The following is a 16091-nucleotide window of genomic DNA, read 5'->3' on the forward strand; positions in this document are numbered from 1 at the left end:
TGATTATGTAAAGAAGTCATGGTAGAGACAGGATGGAACTTAAGAGTAGGCTGTAGGACTTGGTGACTGATTAGATGGGGGTGGTGAGGAAGAAGAGGATAAGGAAACTTCTAAAGTTTTGTGGACTCTAGAAAGTGCTAGCTTAGGAAGAATTATGAGTTTTTAGTTTCGGGTACTATGCACTTGCAAGACCATTAGAATGTGATTTTTACACCGTTTAAAGACCTCTATAAGTGGAATAAGGAAGGCAGAAACCTAGTGTTAGTTGTTTGAGAGAAATGGGAGGTAAGGAAGTGGAGATAATTATTATAGTCTATTCTTACAAGAAGATTATGAAGGAAGACACACCCGGTACTATAATTATAATGAGACATGTGGTCAAGAAAAGATTTTTTTAATGGAAAAATATTTTAATAGCCTAGTGAGAAGAATAAATCAGGAGGGAGGGATTCAAAGAAATGATGGACCATTGGCTCCAGAAGAGTCAGGGGGTTCAAATCAAGCTTGGAAGAATGAGCATTTAGCCAGAAAAGGGAAACCTCATTATCTGGGATTAGAGAAAAGCAGTTCTTTCTACAAGGGATGAGATTCGTTCTGGCCCTAAAATCAGATGGATGGCAGTTATAGAGAGAGAATATTTTGGCTAAAAATAAAGGTGAACATAATGATTTTTAATATTGTCAAAAGTATAATGGATCATCTAGAGTGGCTGTATGTTATTTTTGACTGGAGATGGGCAAGAAACAGCCAAGTGACCATTTATCAGGAATGTTTATGCATTTGAGATGGAACAGCTCATTCCAGTGACCCAGTCCAATGCTGATTCTCTGGCTTGTAGAATATGTTTTACACACTTGCTTTCTAGTCTAACACTATCCTGGACATTTTTCAAAGTCCTAGAGAGCAGGTAAATATTAAGCTTGTAGGAACACTTTAAATCCCATGCTTGTCTCTGATAGAACAGGGAGAAATGTGTTTTCACCTTTAAATGGTGAGGAAATGAAAGTAGCAATAAACCTAAATTTGGCCACGTGGATCTCTTTAATGCCATACGAATTTGAGGATACATTCCTTTGGAACTTTTTGAACAATGGAGTTCACATCACGGTTGTCAGGGGAAAAGAAAATTATGATTATTCTATTATGTTTTATAATAGAGATGGTCATGGGGTGGGGAAAAGGGATCGGCCATGTGTAGCTGTTGAAATATCAGTCATTAGCTTATAACCAGCACAATGTAGAAGAAGAATCGCCTCTCCCATTCTAGTGAACATATTTGTCTTAGTACAACTAACAATTATCTTAATACTACTGACAGCTAAGAAGTATTTTACTTCTAAAAAAATAACAATTAATTTCTCAGAGTGTAAATATTTAATTGATCCAACCTAATGATTTCTGCTCAAATACATTTGTCAGTGACAATGGATAAAAATAAGCAATAATGTATGTGAGCCAAATGGGAACAACATATTACTGTGATAGTATAAGAAGTGCAGATATTTTACTTCCCCTTTAATGCCATGTTTTATTCCGTGACTCTACAACATTCTGTAGTTTCCTAGCCCTTCCACTGAATTTACGAGTCAAACAGATTCTGCAGATACAACACCCCCCTTCCACCATCTGCCTCTATCTTTATTCATGTTAGGAACGCTTTGGAAATCATTTGCTGAGTAAGGACACATGGGAAACCATGGGCATTTCACAACCACAGATGACTAGCCCTGACATCAGACAATTCCCAGACACACAAAAGGGAGATGGTCAGATTTAGCAAATAAAAATTCAGGACATCCAGTTAAATTTGAGTTTCAGATAAACAATGAACTTTTACAAATAGAAATAGGTCCCAAACATTGCATGGGAGTACATTAAAAGTTACTTTGTACTAAAAAAAAAAAAGTATTTACTATATTCAAAATTATTTATTAAATTACTTCATTTTAATTCATTAAATTTAGTATTATAATGCACTAACATTATTTTGTGCTAAAAATTATTCACCATTTAATCTGAAATTCAAATTTAACTTTGGCATCCTGTATTTTATATGGCAATCCTCTACAGTGGCATTTTGTAGTGGTTATGTCTTCGTCTCCTATCTGATACTGAATTCCTTTATGGTAGGAACAGAGTAATTCATACTTGGATGGTCATCACCTAAAGCAATGCATGATACATAGTGGATACGCAATAGAAATATGTTGAATGAATGAGTGAATGTCAAGGATGAATTTTAAAGAACCAATAGAAATAGAGATAGATAGAGTTATAGATATAGATATTTACTCTCCAGTTTATTTTGTTGGCATAGCTCAACAAAATAATTTATTATTGGTACCAGCTAATGGAAGAAATTTTCACATATTCAGGTATGAGGAAATCATTCTGGCTTACATATGGTTTGGCTTGAACTTTATGCTACCTAGAAAAGTCTGTCTTATGGCCTGTCAAACATGCATTATACATCTGCTTTAGCCATTAAAGAAAGAATGCATGTAAAAATCAAAATGGTGTAACTGTGGTTCACGTATTCAAAATCGAGCCACGTGGCTATTGTGGATGTGGTTTCAGACACGTTCCTGCATCACTGAGAACTTGAATTTTCTGCACTGTATCAAACTCAAAGACACCACCAGCCATTTTCAAAACAATATCTGCTAGCAGCTGCCAGCTGCAACCTTGTGGTCTCAAGGTCTCCCCTTGTAACTATGCGACCATCTCAGACCCCAACCAATCCTTGCTCAACAAGCACCCTTACTTCTTGCCAGTTTCAATCCCAATTCTGGACAAATAACTTATGTAATTTTGAGGGTTTTGCCTATAAAAGCCTCCCCATTTTGTAGTCTGGCAGAACACAGTTCAAGTGCTTCTTGAATCTGTGTCTTCCAGGCTATAGTCCTCAGTCTGGCTCAAATAAAACTCTCTTCTATTCCTTGATATAAATTGTTTATTGCTTATTTGCACTGACATTAAAAAGAGTGAAACCAGAGTTCCAGCCCCACCAGGGTTACCCTTTTGGCAACTGGTATGAGCAACAGCACAACTGTTATTCTCTTTCTGGCTACAGCTGTGGCTATGCAATAGATGGAAATGGACACAAGCTTCTTCTGCACAAGAGAACTCTGGATGTCTGCCTGAAACTTTGGTTATGTTTGAGGAAGCCACAGCTCTGGCTGAAAACTAAAATGAAGACCCACTGGAAGATCCAAATCTTCATTTGAACATTGAGGAATTAAACAAAGGGCTTATGGTGAAAAGTGAAGAACTCTATGACTCTCTCATGAATTGCCACTGGCAGCCTCTAGGTAGAGTTCACACTAAAATCCCAGAGAGACCCCCAAGAAGCAAGATGTTCATTAAGCTACCCAACTGTCATATTAATAGTATCCTGTTTTGTTATTATTTTTGAAAAAAAATGTATCCTTCCAGGAATGTACTGAACTCTGTATGTAAATACAAATTTCTGGGACTTATATGTGATCGACATGAAACAGCATACTGTAAATAAACTTTACCAGCACACCTACACACAAAATATACCTTGAATATATATTAAATAAAGAATATAAATATAAAATATATGTATAAATATATAGAGAATATATCTAGATTTATACATGAATAAATAGGTAGATAGATTGATTGATTCAGCCTGTGAATGGATGCATGTGATTTTATGGGTTTATAACTTTCAATAGCCAATGTATACTGATCAGGTAACCCATCTCAGAAATGGCCATGACCGCCATAAAATTGTGAAATGTGAGTTACAATGCTTTTGATGTTCCCGCCCTTTTGATGGCTTCTCCTTCACACCTGGGCTGTTGCAAGGACCTATTTTCCAAGGACTGAACCTCCTAAGCCTCCTATTCCATTGCCCTCCTCAGGACTATTAGATCCACTGATTTGGTCCTGCAAATCAGTTTTCCATTGCGATCACTCAGTCATGTAGAATTGGTTTCCATCCTGCTCCCCATACAAACCTCAGCAGCAACTTGACTACTCTCTCATGGTGGCTTTTGTACCTTCCCAGGTAAATGACAGTACTTTTAACTGTGAGAATGGGATTAGCAGAAACCGCAAGGTCTACCTGCCCTTTTTATCAGAGTAACTTTGATTTCAGCAGTGCCGTTGTTTCATGATCTAACTCAAAAAAGTGACTAGTGGTGTGACTTTGGGGCCAAGTAAGAGGGGAGTTAGGGTAAATTTTGTTACTGTTGGGTTATTCTGGCAGTCTAGTGAGGTAGATTTGATCATCGAGACCTCCTAGAACACCATACATGCCCCTGAGCAAACCTAGCTTCTCAACAAATAAAGTTCTTGGAGGCGTCTTCTGTGGTTACCTCTTGCTTAGTATTTCAGGTATAAGCTCCTCCACTAGGAAATCAAAGTTCCCAGGGTCTGACCCCACTCAATCTGCTCAAATTTAATCCATGTAGTTTTTATAGCACGAAACATCTGCTTCTTTCATTCTTGTCTCCACCCCCTTTGACATCAATTGTTTTCCAGCCAGTCCTTCTGGATTAACTACACATCTCTAGGAAAATTTCTCTGCCTACTCTAGTCCATATTAAACCCTTTCTCTGCCCTTTCAGTGCATTTCTAGATTATATACACACTTCTTGCTATGCAAGCAAAATTTTTCTTCCAAAGTGGAAACTCACAGGAGCAATCATCAATCTTATAAAAGATCATAATTCTTATAAAAATTGCAGCATTTCTATTTTTATTCACAGGAGGAATAAGATCCAGGGTCACTTTCTTAATATTTATATGTATTCCTGAATAAACGTTCTGTATAGATTTGAAATTTATTACACGACTGTAATCAATTTCTGAAGCAACAGCAAACTGCATCATTAGCTCTGCATATTTAACTTAGTGTTCAGAGGCTGCGGATATTAGGCAGAACTGGTAGTAACACTCAAAATACATTCAGAACCCAATTTTGTATGTGATAAGCTTTCTTTAAAAATTTAAAGCTAAAATACTATTTTTGAGACAAGTACAGGACACAGGAGTACACACTGTACAGATAACCTACATCAAATGATTGCTGAGAATACAGGGATAATTCCAGAACTTGACTTTCTGTGCCTTAGAGTGGACTCCTGAAAGGCGACAAACGGAGTCTTATATAAGTATACAAATAGAAAGCACATAGAAACAAGCACGTACAACGTGACATTTCCAGCTCTGAGGCAGCACAAGGCATGTGTTATATCTCTTTTGTATATCCTGCAATCGAGCGATTAAAAAATCTTCTCTTGCGACTCTGTGCAAGGAGGCACTTGGGTAGTTCGGTGCGTCCGGAAGGACCACGGCAGAGTTGAAAGTTCCTCCCGGCAGCTGTGCACAGCAGGACAATTTGATTGGAGTCTGGGGCAGGGTCAGGGTCTGACTGGTCACAATTAGGGCCAGAGATTATTGGCAGTCAACTGCCCGGAAGGAAATGTGGTCTGGAACTACTCTGGTGGTTTGGAAAATGGAAAGAAAGTGGAAAGGGGAACCCAGGTTACCCAGGCGACTCCACCACTTTCTGATTGTACCCACTTAGCATAGGCGGGCAGGAAAACAACCAAATGAAAAACATTTCCAGGGGTGAACCCCAAAGGTCAATCTCTGGCTGTGCGGGACAATGGGGGTCGGGCCTCCTCTTCCAAAGGGATGAAGTAGTCTTAATGAAGAGACATTTTCTCCACGAAGATTCTAAACCCCAGCGGGTTCCACAAACTCCGGGGCAACGAAGCTACTAGAAGGGGCCAGCGGGGAGGGGGTGTCGCTCTGTGAATCGCTACCCCGGGACCCGGCCCCCGGCCCCCGAACGGCAGCCGCACCCCTCCACCCCCGCGCGCGGCGCCGCCGCCGCGCTGCGCCCCCGCCCGCGCCCCCGCCGAACCGCGGCGCGCACGGCCCGGCCCGAGCGCGCACCCGGCACACAGGCGTCGTGGCGCTCCGAGAGCTCAGACCGCGACCGCTGCTGGTCTGGGGGACCGAGTCCTGCCCGCCCGACATGCGCCTCGGCTAGCGGCTCCCGGGCCCGCGAGCACCACGCGTCCACCCCTAGGTTATTTCTGTCCTTCTCTCTCTCTCTCTCCCTCTCCCCCCGCCTCTCTCTCTCTCTCTCTCTCTCTCTCTCTCTCTCTCTCTCTCTCTCACACACACACACACACACACACGCTCGCGCGCACACACAGCCTCGCACCAGTCTATACACTGGAGGAGAGAACATTTCCTTCGCGTCCCCTCCCTCTCCATCCAGACACGCCGAGAAGCCGCGCGGTGGGAGCCCCCGGATCGTCTGGAAATGCGAATCCTAAAGCGCTTTCTCGCCTGTATACAGCTCCTCTGTGTTTGCCGCCTGGGTGAGTGTTAAGACCTCGGCGGGGTTTCCCCTGTGAAATCGTTTGGGACACGGGAGGGGGGATTTCAGAGCTTTCGGTACTTGCTGCCGCGCCGCCATCTAGCAAGGAGGCAAGAGGGACGGCGGACTGGGGAGCCCCCACCGTGTCGCGGCGGCACGACGGGGTGTCGGCAGCGTGGGAGAACGCGCCCCCTCCCCACCTCGCACCTCCGCCACAGTTCACCTGCCCGCGGGGATGCTGCTCCCGCGGCCAGGAGAGGGGGGCTTGCCCGTCACGCTTCTTGTCCTCGCAGCTCTTCTCCTCCTCTTTGCAAAGTGTGGAAAAGAGCCTTTTAGATATACATAAAAAGATAAATACACCCTTGGTGCGGGGCTACGTATTGTATCGCGTTCTTGCTGTTTAGTTCATGCTACGGATATTTATGGGCTTGAATGAGGAATACACGTGTCTGATGCGAATTAAACACACACACACACACACACACACACACACACACACGCACACACACGCCCGAAAGGTAGTTAACAGGAACAGGCGCCAACCTGACTTTTTAGTGTTTTCAGTACTTTTAATTTAGTCACATTCAAGTCTGGGCAGTTACTTTAAAAAAAGTTTCAATCAGAATTTCTGTCAACATTCTGCCACTGCTGCCAAAGTCAGAGGAGAGCTGCAGGTTGATATAGGTATTCAGGGATTCATCTTTTACCCACCACCTTCCAGGTTACACATTTAATACTGAAACTGTCTCCTGAAAGAGGCAGTTAGAATCTTTACCTGGGATGTAGATTCAAGTGTTCCGGGCATTTTCTGGAAGGATTGTAAGACTGGATTTTTGTATTCTATTAAAGAAATGTCTTTTTTTCCTTCATGAAGATGTTCTATTACGATGGCATATAATAGGTTTGGAGCCATTAACCCGAAAGTTAGAAAATGTACCTCCGTTTGTGAGCACACATATTTTACTCTTTACAGTTAGAGGATCCTAATAGATTGTTCCTAATAAAGTAGATATTAACCTATAGTTTTATCCAGTAGATGGTGCTGCTCTTGGCACAGTAACCTTTACAAAAAGAAATCATTTCTGTGTTGTAACTAATGGGCATTGCATTGCTATATGGTGATAATTGCCAATAGCCTGCCAGGTATATGCACATAATTTAAATTCTAAAAGCTTTATGAAAGTGCTCAGAGATGGTGTGACGCACACGGTTGACATTTACGACGTGCGAGGAATCTGGTCCTGGTTTTCTCTAAAACCATACAATTGATTCTGGAGAGGGGAAGACATTTTTTAAAAGTACTGTGGTCATCAAATACATACCTGTTGAATTTATGTTTCTGGTATAGATCTGTTTTAATAACAAAGCCAGGTCCTCTTGGTACTTAGATTATTATTTAAAAATCTCACTGTAGTATAAAAATAAACCAGAGAATACTGCTTTGCATGCCACCTAAACCACATTCCCTGTGTATATGGTGAAATTTTAAAATTAAGGTATAATTTGCATGGCATACAATTCATCTTTTTAAATTGTTCAGTTCAGTGGGTTTTAGTATATTCACAAAACTGTGCAACCATCACCACTATCTAATTATAGGACATTTTAATCACCCCCAAAAGAAACTCCATGAACAGTCATTCCTCATTCTCTCTGACCCTAGCCCTGGCAGTCACTAATCTACTTTCTTTTTCTATAGATGTGTCTCTTCTGAGCATTTATATAAATAGAATTGTATGATACGTAGCCTCTGGTGTCTGGCTTCATTCACGTAGCATAATGTTTTCAAGATTCATCCATGTTGTAGCATGTATCAGTACCTCATTCCTTTTGGGTGGAATGCTATTCCATTTCAATACACCATGTTTTGCAAAGGCTTTTCTCAATAAAGCATTGTTAGTAGCCTGTTGCTTGGGGTTTATAGATTTCAGTTTATTGGACATTTTCTTTAATGTTTTGATGATGTAAAATTTAACTGGAAAGGATTAAATGAATTGTTTAGGAGTATCGCAAGTTTATGTGATGATATTGAACGTGAGCTTGTATTAGAACTCAGAATGTGGGTTTTTTGAGACTGGCAGGTGAATACTTTTGTATCCCTTCCCATTTTAACACAGTTGGCCTTTTACTTTGTTGCCTGCAGACTGACCTAGGGGCCTTGGCTACCTCAGATGGAATGAATACCTGATCTCAGATAGGACATTTTGAAAAACTGAGGCACATTATCTACCAATGAAAAATTCAGTCTCCACTTCAATTATTTTACTCTCAACATCTACTGTTGTATTTGTGAATGTGTTTACTACTCATTCTCAGTATCTTTGGAGCCAATGAGTTGAGCTGGCACATATAATAGATGCTCAGGAAAGGTCCGCCCACTGAGACTTGCTATGCAGGATGACAGCTCTGATACAATTTGAATGTTAGGCTGCCATCCTTACCATTATCCAGAAACAAGATGTAGAATTCACTAAGGTGTTCATTGTTAGCAATGTCATAATGACCTTATCACTTTTTGTGTCCAAAATGTCCTGATGATTTTGAACTGGACATAGGGACCAATTGCTTCTTTCAAGTAACTCTCCAAACACAAAAATCCTCATTCGATTATTTGGAGTGAAACAAATTCTTCCTTTCCACATTACTGCTAGGGATCACTAGAAACTAAAGAAGAACATTATGGGTTTTTTGGGGGAGGGGGTTAAATCTATCTGTGAGTTCATCCACTTGGATCATCATATCAAGATTAGCCTGAGGCCTCAAATGTTTTTGCCAGAATTAGCTAGATCACAGTTCTTCACGTTTAGGGTACGTCAGAGGCACCAGGAGGGCTTGTTAAAGCACAGATTGTGGGGTCCACCCTGAAGAGTTTTGATTCAGTAGTTCTGGGGTGGGGCTGAGAATCTCAGTGTCTAGCAAATTCCCAGGATACGCAGATGCTGCTGGTGTAGGCCCACATTTTGACAACTGCTGAGCTAGTTTGACATTTAAGTGTCAATAAAGTTTCTGGATTATTAACAAGTTTTTACCATGGACTTGATTTCTGATACCTGACTTAATATTAATTTTAAAAATCACATGAGGAACACAACATTTAATGTTTTTCAGCTGAAGGAGATTCTTAATCAGAGAGGCAGAAAATAAAGATGACTCCAAGAGAATTCCCTAAGTGAATTTGAACCTTCTCTAAAATAATTGAGAGGTCTTTTCTACTAGGTGGAGAACTAATGTAATGACTGTATAACTCTAGTTATTATTTAATTGTGACCCACTGAACAGGTAATGGGAAAATCTGCCGTGGCTTCCTGTAAGGAGGCTTAACTATGAGTCATAGAGGAGACGTAGGTGTTTTAAGAGCTTTTAAGGAGGAATAGTTTCTTTCAACTAATGAGAATTCAGGATCCTTTTTTTTTCTTTTGAATTTTATTTTATTTACTTTTTTATAAGCAGGTTTTTATTAGTTATCCATTTTATACATATTAATGTATATATGTCAGTTTCAGGATCTTTGAATTGAGTTACAGTCATGCAAGGTACGCTGAACTAATATGTTTAAATATTACTGTTAAATTTGTAATGAATCAAATTCTGAACTTTTAAGTCACGTATTATTGCTTTAAAGGACACATTAACTACAAATTTTACCCAATTCCTCTGCAAGCATTAATTGCTTAATTTATCTTGAGTATGAAATCAGTAGAATCCAGTATGTTGTGACTCTCAGCTTGGTCTGTTTACCTTCCGAAGACAAATTGTAACCAGGAATAGAAAATATTCATGCCTTTTCCCTCCAAGTAATAACTAGTCTCCATTCAGAAAATTAATTACTTTTGATTTGCAGAATAGGAATTTTCTTTCTTTCGTCTCTCTCTCCTTTTTATGTAGACTATAGCTGCTTCCACTCAGGGAAGTTTGCCAGGATAAATCATTTCATTGATGAATTCATTTGTGCTGCCATGTCTGCATGAGACATTTGGGAACTTGTTGAAAATTTCTTGTGGGGATTTTGCCTCTGGCAAAAATTCAGGTTTTTCTGGAAGCATGCACTGCATTTCCTCGTTCCCCTGACTCCAAGGAGATTTGAGTTTTGTCTAACCTGGTAGCATTGCTTGACCACTCATTTGCCAACTGTTTAGACTGTAGTATGGAAATGGAACCCCCTCATTCAGGACCAGAGGACCTCAGAGGAAGGCCTTGATTAAGAAGATGAGCTTGTGTTTTGTTTCCATTTACCATCTGCTCAGTGCTTGCCAGGTGCAGACCCACTGCTGGACATTTTATGTACATTTTCTCATTTCATTCTCCCCAAAAGTGTTTCAGATAGGTGTTTCATTTTACACATGTTTCAGCTGAGGGAACTGAGGCACAGAGAAGTTAGATGACTTACCTAAAATCACACAGCCTGTTTCAGTCTATATGTTCCTTCTGACTCTCAAGCCTGAGCCTTTTCCTCCTTTCATTCCTGGGAGATGAATTTGCTGTTTGGAATATACTAGCTCATTTCACATGAGATGTGATGCTACATTTCACGTTCCCATTTGCTTTCTTGCAGATATCCATTCATGATTTTTCCCATGTGCTGCCATATTACTTTTCTCCCCCTTTTCTTTTTTAAAAAAATTAAGGCATAATTTATCTTTTCTAGAGTACCATCTGGAAAGTTTTGACAAATACATATAGTCAGGTAACAACCACCATGATCCAGATGTAGAATATTCCCATCTGTACTGTTTTTTTTTTTTTTTTGCGGTACGCGGGCCTCTCACTGTTGTGGCCTCTCCCGCTGTGGAGCACAGGCTCCAGACGCGCAGGCTCAGGGGCCATGGCTCACGGGCCCAGCCGCTCTGCAGCATGTGGGATCCTCCTGGACCGGGGCACGAACCCGTGTCCCCTGCATTGGCAGGCGGACTCTCAACCACTGCGCCACCAGGGAAGCCCCCATCCATACTGTTTTAACTACTCTTCCATTACAGGTTTCCTAAGTGCCCAGCATCTGCTAGGCACTAATAGTTAAGCAGTTCATCACCATACAGAGTGCTAATACTCATGATGCCTACAATCCAACAGATCTGAATCATTGCCTACATTGAAACCCCCTTTAAATCTCACTTTGAAGATGTTTTCTTCTTTTAGAACTAGTTGAAAATAACAGTCTTTCCCAAATATCTCTTAATGTGTTAAATATCTTAACTTTTAAATATTTTTGAATGTTTCCCACTTCATCAAGAAGGCCATTGGTAAAAGTCAGAACCAATTTAAATGTGACATATGTACGTTTCGATTGTGCTTTAACTTTTAGTGTCTTGTTGGGTGTAATTCCTGGCAGCAACCACAGGTTACAGAAGGAAACCGGTTTTTATCTGTGTTTTTAATTCTTCAGAGGCATGTATAACATATGTATAGGAATTAAGGGAAAAATTATTTGATCATATGGCACAGTCTTAAAACACTTATATTTTAGAACTGTGCTGTGCAGTGCCACGGCCACTATGCGTATGTGGCTATTTAATTTCAAATTTATTTAATACATTGATTCAGTTCCTCATTCACACCAGCCATATTTCAAGTGCTCAGTCAGCACATGTGACTAGTGGCTGCTGCATGGGGCAGTGCACACACAGAACATTTATATCACTGCAGAAAGTCTACTAAACAGTGCTGTTTTAGAATCAATAGCTGGTAAGGTATTGATTGATAGTACTGATGAGAAGTCAACTCAACTAAAAAGACTCCTAGAGTCATTAAAATTATTTGAAGTATCGATGTATGTTGGTTATTTTTGGCCTGTGTTGTGTCAGCCATACAAAACTCACAGAGATGTTCTGGTGGCCTGAGGTAGAGCAGCAATAGATGAAGAAAGTTAAATGGCCACTTCGTGGCCTTTAGAGACTGGGGTTGAATGGATGAGATTAGCTGCTGGTCCAGGAGTGAGAGCTCCCACACTCATTTTCTGTACCTGTTCTAGCATTCACTGTGTTGCTTTGCAATGTCTCTGTCTCTCTCCCCAATTAAACGAGCTCTTTGAGGGCAAAGACTGTATGTATTTCATTCAACCTTGGACTTAGCATTCTTGGACTTAGCACCTATAGTAGGTGCTTAATAAATCTTTAATACAGTACTGTGAAGCTTCTTAGATAGCAGTAGGTTTTTGCTGTTGCGATCAGCCAGTTTATTCTGGCCTTTCCTTCTTTTGATTCTAATCTCAATTCGAGAGTTAGGTCACCATTGACCTCTAGCCATCCATCTTTAATGCCACTTCTGGCACCAGACCTTTGCTTTCTTTGATTCTCCCAGAAATGCACTTAAGCATCACCTAGATCCTATCTGTGCATGAAAAATATAGTCCCCATGATAGCTACTGCATGTGCAGTGGCAGGAGCAATTTTGAGTGAACATTTAATTCTAGATGAGTTGGCAGCCATGAAGCTTGAATATGTCCCGGGGGCAGGGCATTAAGCCAGTGTGTATGTGTGTATATAAGTGCACGTGCACATGCAAGCATGCTTCCCTGTTAGGGAGAGGAGGGCAGTGGGCATGGGGGATGGTCAGTAATGATAAATGAAGTATCTTGATACCACGAAGACAGTATTTTTAGTCAATCAGAAGCCATCATGTTGGATTAAGTGCTCTGTAGTCACGCTGGCCATGAGAGGTAGTGGCCCAAGTCAGTTCTGGAAAGCAGATAAATGACAGGAAGTGCACTTACATTATGTGGATATTCATGCTTTTGGAATTTGTCTGAAGTTTTATCATTAATCTCAGAGATGAGGTACTGCATGTGGCTCAGCCCTGCACATAGCGGATGTTCAACAAATATTTGAATTTAGTTAAATTCAGATGGAACAGGGCAGGGGATGAGTTAGAAATTTTCACAGGAGTTAAAAACAGAAACAAGATTTGCTCTTCGATTAGGATCTTTGCTTTATTTTCTTCTCACTCACCTTCCTTTCTTTTATTGGTTTCTATTTGCTTTTCACCTCACTTCCTTTAATCACAAGTTTAAGATTTAAAAAAAATTCAAAATTGCTCAGCATTGTGATGAAGATTATGATAGGAAGAAGATTGACACTATTTGATACCATTATTTTAAAATATTTTTGATGTGTTAATATAATTTGGGGAGCTTTGTAGTTAACATAATTTTAAAAGTATGTGTTAACATATCTTTCTGCCTAAAAATTCTAATGTGTTAAAATGGGAAGATTACCTTTTTTTTTTTGCTTCTGATACTTATGCAGATATTAGAGTACATGTGATTGTTCAGAGTCCTGGTTAATGTGAACTTTCTGGTTTCATTCAATAAGCGTGCATTAATTTATGTACACATTGACAAAAGATAAATTTTTTACAAATTCCTTGGAAATGTAGTCTTTATACATTTGGAAAGAATAATTTATTAATTAGCAAGAAAGAAGGATTTTCTGTTAAAATATTCATAACAATGTCCACAGGTACCTTTCTATTCTTGGAGCATCATTCTATCCTTCTTTTTCTCTGCCTTCCCCATCTACTCCATAATTTTTCTGTTCTTTCACTGTCACTGACTAACTGCTTATTTCTTGATGTCTAGAGCTCTAACATATTTACTTAAAAATGGGTCTTGATACTAGACCTTTCCTCTGAACTGGTTAACTCAGTACCTTGAGTAGGAATAAAAGAAAATGTTGCTGTTTAAAATGACCTCTTTTTGCAGAGATCCTGGTCACCACCCAAGTCCTGCTTGTGTGCTTGGAATAACAAAATGCTGGCCAGATATAAGGAACTTTCTGGATTTTCTCAAAGTTTTCAGTCACCTGGTCATCAGATTAAAAATATTTCTGTAAAGACGTTCTTACCCTTGCATTCTCACACATTTTCTTGAATAGGGTAATAAGGGTGGCATCTCACCTGGCACACAGAATTGTGCAGAATCTTGGTCTGCCCACTGGTGTGTTTTGCACATGTGATACCCTTGTCCTGTTTGTTTCAGTGTGAAGTTAGGTTGGTAACCATTGATCTCGGTTAGTGGTTCTCAATCCTGGCTGCACTTTGAAATTAGCTAGTGTTGTGGATTGAACGTTTGTATCCCCCCAACATTCCTATGTTGAAGTCCTAACCCCCAATGTGATGGTACTTAGAGGCGGGACCTTGGGGAGGTAATTAGCTTTAGATGAAATCATGAAAGTGGAATCCCCTTGATGGGATTAATGTTCTTACAAGAAGAGAAAGAGAGACCAGAACTCTATTTCTTTCTTTTCTGATGTGAAAACACAGAGAGAAGGCAGATGTCTGTAAGCCAGGAGGAGCGCTTTCTCCAGGAACCAAATCTGCTAGCCCCTGGATCTTGGACTTCTCAGTCTCTAAAACTGTGAGAATAAATGTTTAAGCCATCCAGTCTATGGTATTGTTTTTATAGCAGCCTGAGCTGACTATCTACCAGGGGAACTTTTAAAACATACCGATGTCTGGGCCCTACCCTGGATCAAGTACATGTGTGGGTGTGGGCCCCAGACGTGAGCATTTTCTTAAAACTCCCCAGGTGATTACAGAGTACAGCCAGCATTTAAAACGACAGATCTAGGTCAACCTTGTGATACTACTAATCTTAGTTCATTTTTCTTAAGGTAGATATATTGGCAAGTTTCATGCCATTCTAAAACAAAGCTAGTACCACAGGACAAAGGCCCTGGAAAACTTCCCATCCCTCTCTCCTCTTCTTAAGGCAGTTTCAGTTTCAGAGTAACCCTAGAAGGAGGAGTATGGACTATAATGGTTGACCTCATAGTCTTTGAAAGCCAGAGGAACTTCAGGAGGCCAGACAGTCTTGGAGTTGGTCCAAAGATTCAAGTCTATCAGCAGATGGGAGGATTACTGAACCACTCTGAGGTGGGAGACACAAGTGCATTTATCAGGACATGGGCACATAATATCTTTCATTTTGTCAATGATACATATTCTTACTGTTCCCTTGTCTTGTTTATTTTCTTTCTCCATGCATAATTTGTTCTAGTCATAGTTATTATTTTCTGTTGTGTAGTAGATACAAGATTTAGCTGTATTTTTTCATTTCAGCAATTTATTTTGTGTGTGTGTTTTTAAAATTACATTTTCATTATTGACCAGGTGTTGGCTATTTGTTTTTACTGTATTTGAAAAGCACTAATAGCTCTGCTTAAAAGTTAACAAAGAACTTTTTTAGATGGCCCAAACAACTATTTTAATATTCTTAATCATTAAATAGTGAGAACACAAGCACACAATTCACTGACTCTTTATTGAGCACCTTGTTTGTGATAAATATTCTCCTAGAGAGAATATTCCTCTAGTGGTCTGCTAAGCCTTTGCAAGAGAGAAAGATCCATACGTAAGTAGCTCTCATACATGGCAGAGTTAGCAGAATATGAAAGCGTGAGTTGTGAGTAGGCTAAATTCACCTCTGGGAACATTTCTAAGAGGAGATGGGTTGGATGGAGACCCTGGGTGGAGGAGGGTAGGTCTTCAAGGGCCACTGTTGAGGGGAAGGGTATTAGTGGCAAAAAAGATGGCATACACAGAAGCAAGGAATAAGATCGAGAATGTGGTGTTTAGAGGGAGGAAAAAAAATAGGAGGGATTTGTATTAGTGGAAAAGTTTCAAATAGTAGGTAGGATTTCCAATGGCTAATTGAAGGGTTTGGAGTTTGGAATTTATCCAGTATATTATGAGGAGCTAGTGGAGGGTTTTGAGCAGTGGAATGACTCGA

General features: G+C 40.1%; 1 protein-coding gene across 5 annotated transcripts in view; it reads left to right on the forward strand.

Annotated features, from left to right (window-relative positions):
- Window positions 1-5929: 5929 nt before the first annotated feature.
- PTPRZ1 (protein tyrosine phosphatase receptor type Z1) overlaps window positions 5930-16091 on the forward strand; it is a 167243-nt gene continuing 157081 nt past the window's right edge. For 4 of the 5 annotated variants that reach the window (XM_081244031.1, XM_081244032.1, XM_081244029.1 and 1 more), the window contains exon 1: window positions 5930-6371. In XM_081244031.1, the coding sequence (XP_081100157.1) occupies window positions 6314-6371 (58 nt within the window). In that variant the 5' untranslated portion in view covers window positions 5930-6313. The remainder of the gene's footprint in view (window positions 6372-16091) is intronic. The other variant, XM_081244028.1, reaches the window with a different exon arrangement.

Source organism: Mesoplodon bidens (genome assembly GCF_964165515.1).
Source record: "Mesoplodon bidens genome assembly, chromosome: 9".
NCBI lineage: Eukaryota > Metazoa > Chordata > Mammalia > Artiodactyla > Ziphiidae > Mesoplodon > Mesoplodon bidens.